At 59.6% G+C, this 1,654-nt stretch overlaps 1 protein-coding gene across 2 annotated transcripts; it reads right to left on the reverse strand.

The window, feature by feature from the left end:
- Window positions 1-1,478, reverse strand: KVP17_004080 (uncharacterized protein; the record flags this gene model as incomplete). Of its 2 annotated transcripts, none has more annotated exons than XM_068521961.1 (1): window positions 1-1,412. In XM_068521961.1, a coding segment is annotated over one exon (1,412 nt), but the record flags the coding sequence as incomplete, so codon positions are not given. The 2 variants fall into 2 exon arrangements, with proteins under 2 accessions (XP_068372493.1, XP_068372494.1); XM_068521962.1 differs by having other exon boundaries at window positions 63-1,478.
- Window positions 1,479-1,654: the final 176 nt, after the last annotated feature.

The following is a 1,654-nucleotide window of genomic DNA, read 5'->3' on the forward strand; positions in this document are numbered from 1 at the left end:
GGAGTGTCGGCGGCTCCTGGGACAACGAGACCGGTAGGGACGCAGCGATGTTGAGCTGTCACCTGCCGGGAACACACATCGCATGTGTGCACCGGCACGCCCAACTTCCGCATGCGCTCCAACCAGCGTTCTTGTTTGCGCGACCAGATGACTCTGCGAATGGCGGCCTTGGTCCATGCAGTCATCTCTGGCGCGAGTGGCCCGAGCTCGTCAAAATCCGACGGCTGGGTCTCTCTCTTGAGGTTTGCCCGTAACTGGGCCTCGTCCTTCCACTTGCGATGTAGGGACGAGAGGTCCATGTGCTTCTCGTCCTCGGACAGGTAACGTTCTTGTTGTTTAAACTCAGAGCGCTTCCTGCGCAAGTTCTGGTAGCGGTCTTCATCTCGGAAGACCCCGGGAACGTCTTCTCGTCGCGAAGGTGTAGAGTATCCCATTTCAGGTCTCGCCGACATACTGTCGACCGAGACCGGCGGATGTAGAAGCTCCTCCTCGTAACAGAGGAAAACATCCAGAGGAGGGGGTGACTCGTAGTTCGAGAAGGCTCCTTCTACCAGAGACCAGTCGTAGGCGTGTGGGTTGTCCGCAACCCAGTGAATGGCCGTGAAAGGCCCCGCGAGGGACGGTGAATGGACGTCAAGGTCCCTCGCGGGGTCTGCAGAGGTGTCTTGTACCCTCGACCCCGGGGACCCCGGTTGCAGGGTCTGCGAGGCCGGAGGCGCAGACTCATGAGTCTGCCCACCAGAAGCGGTGGTTGTTATCCCCTTTAGGTATTCGTTGTGATCTGGGTGCCCAGGGCGGCCGACCTGTGTGACACATGCGTGTCGTCCATCAGGTCGGCCGGCACACTGGGTTCCCCATGACGGTTCAGGGGCGTCGAAGCCCCCTGCCACCGTCGACCCGGTAACTGGGGCGGACGTACTCGTCCGCCCAGGGTTACCTTGGGGAGAACCCAGTGACCCTGGGCCCGGGGCCGCGGGGTCTTCTCGCGACTCGGGTGTCGCCTCGGGACGCGGACCACTACCGGTGGGCACTGCTAAGTGCCCCCGCTCGAGTGGACCTGCTAAGTACGTTGCATCTCTTACGTTCCCATTATATTCGAACTTGCCAGCGAGGCGAGTGAAGTACCATCCCAGGGTCGTAAGGCCTCGGACGGCTAGCAGCGGGGGCATGAGCGCGAGGGCCACGAGGGCGCTCGCGATCAGAGTGGTGGTGCCGTTGGGTGTGGATAGGGAGTCATTCCCGAGCTTGATCCATTCGTGGACAGAAGTAGCCGTCGACCCCAGAGTCGAACTCACGGATGAGAAGCCCCACCGGGCGAAGCCCCAACACGACCAGAGTATCAGACCCCTGGCTCCTATGAAGGCCGGGTTCTTATAGTAGAACGTCAGCGTAGGGGCCAGCCGTAATATCATCTCGGCCAGGACGCCAATGCCTGCTAAGGCTGTGAAGGCGGATGGGGAGAGTTCCAGCGAAGTCATGTGTCAGAGTGACGTAGATACCTTAAGTGCGTGTCGTAAACAACTGATTATTAACGAAGAAGACATATGCATGGTAGAGTCCCACCGCATTGATCCACGGGATCAGAATCTATTCGCGGCCGAGGGCCCGGATGGATCCATTTACAAATGGATTGGAATGCCAAACGGTTATTGCA

This window comes from the organism of the source record quoted next (genome assembly GCF_019968985.1).
Source record: "MAG: Porospora cf. gigantea B chromosome Unknown PgB_NODE_6518_length_1654_cov_743.746, whole genome shotgun sequence".
Taxonomy (NCBI): Eukaryota; Apicomplexa; class Conoidasida; order Eugregarinorida; family Porosporidae; genus Porospora; species Porospora cf. gigantea B.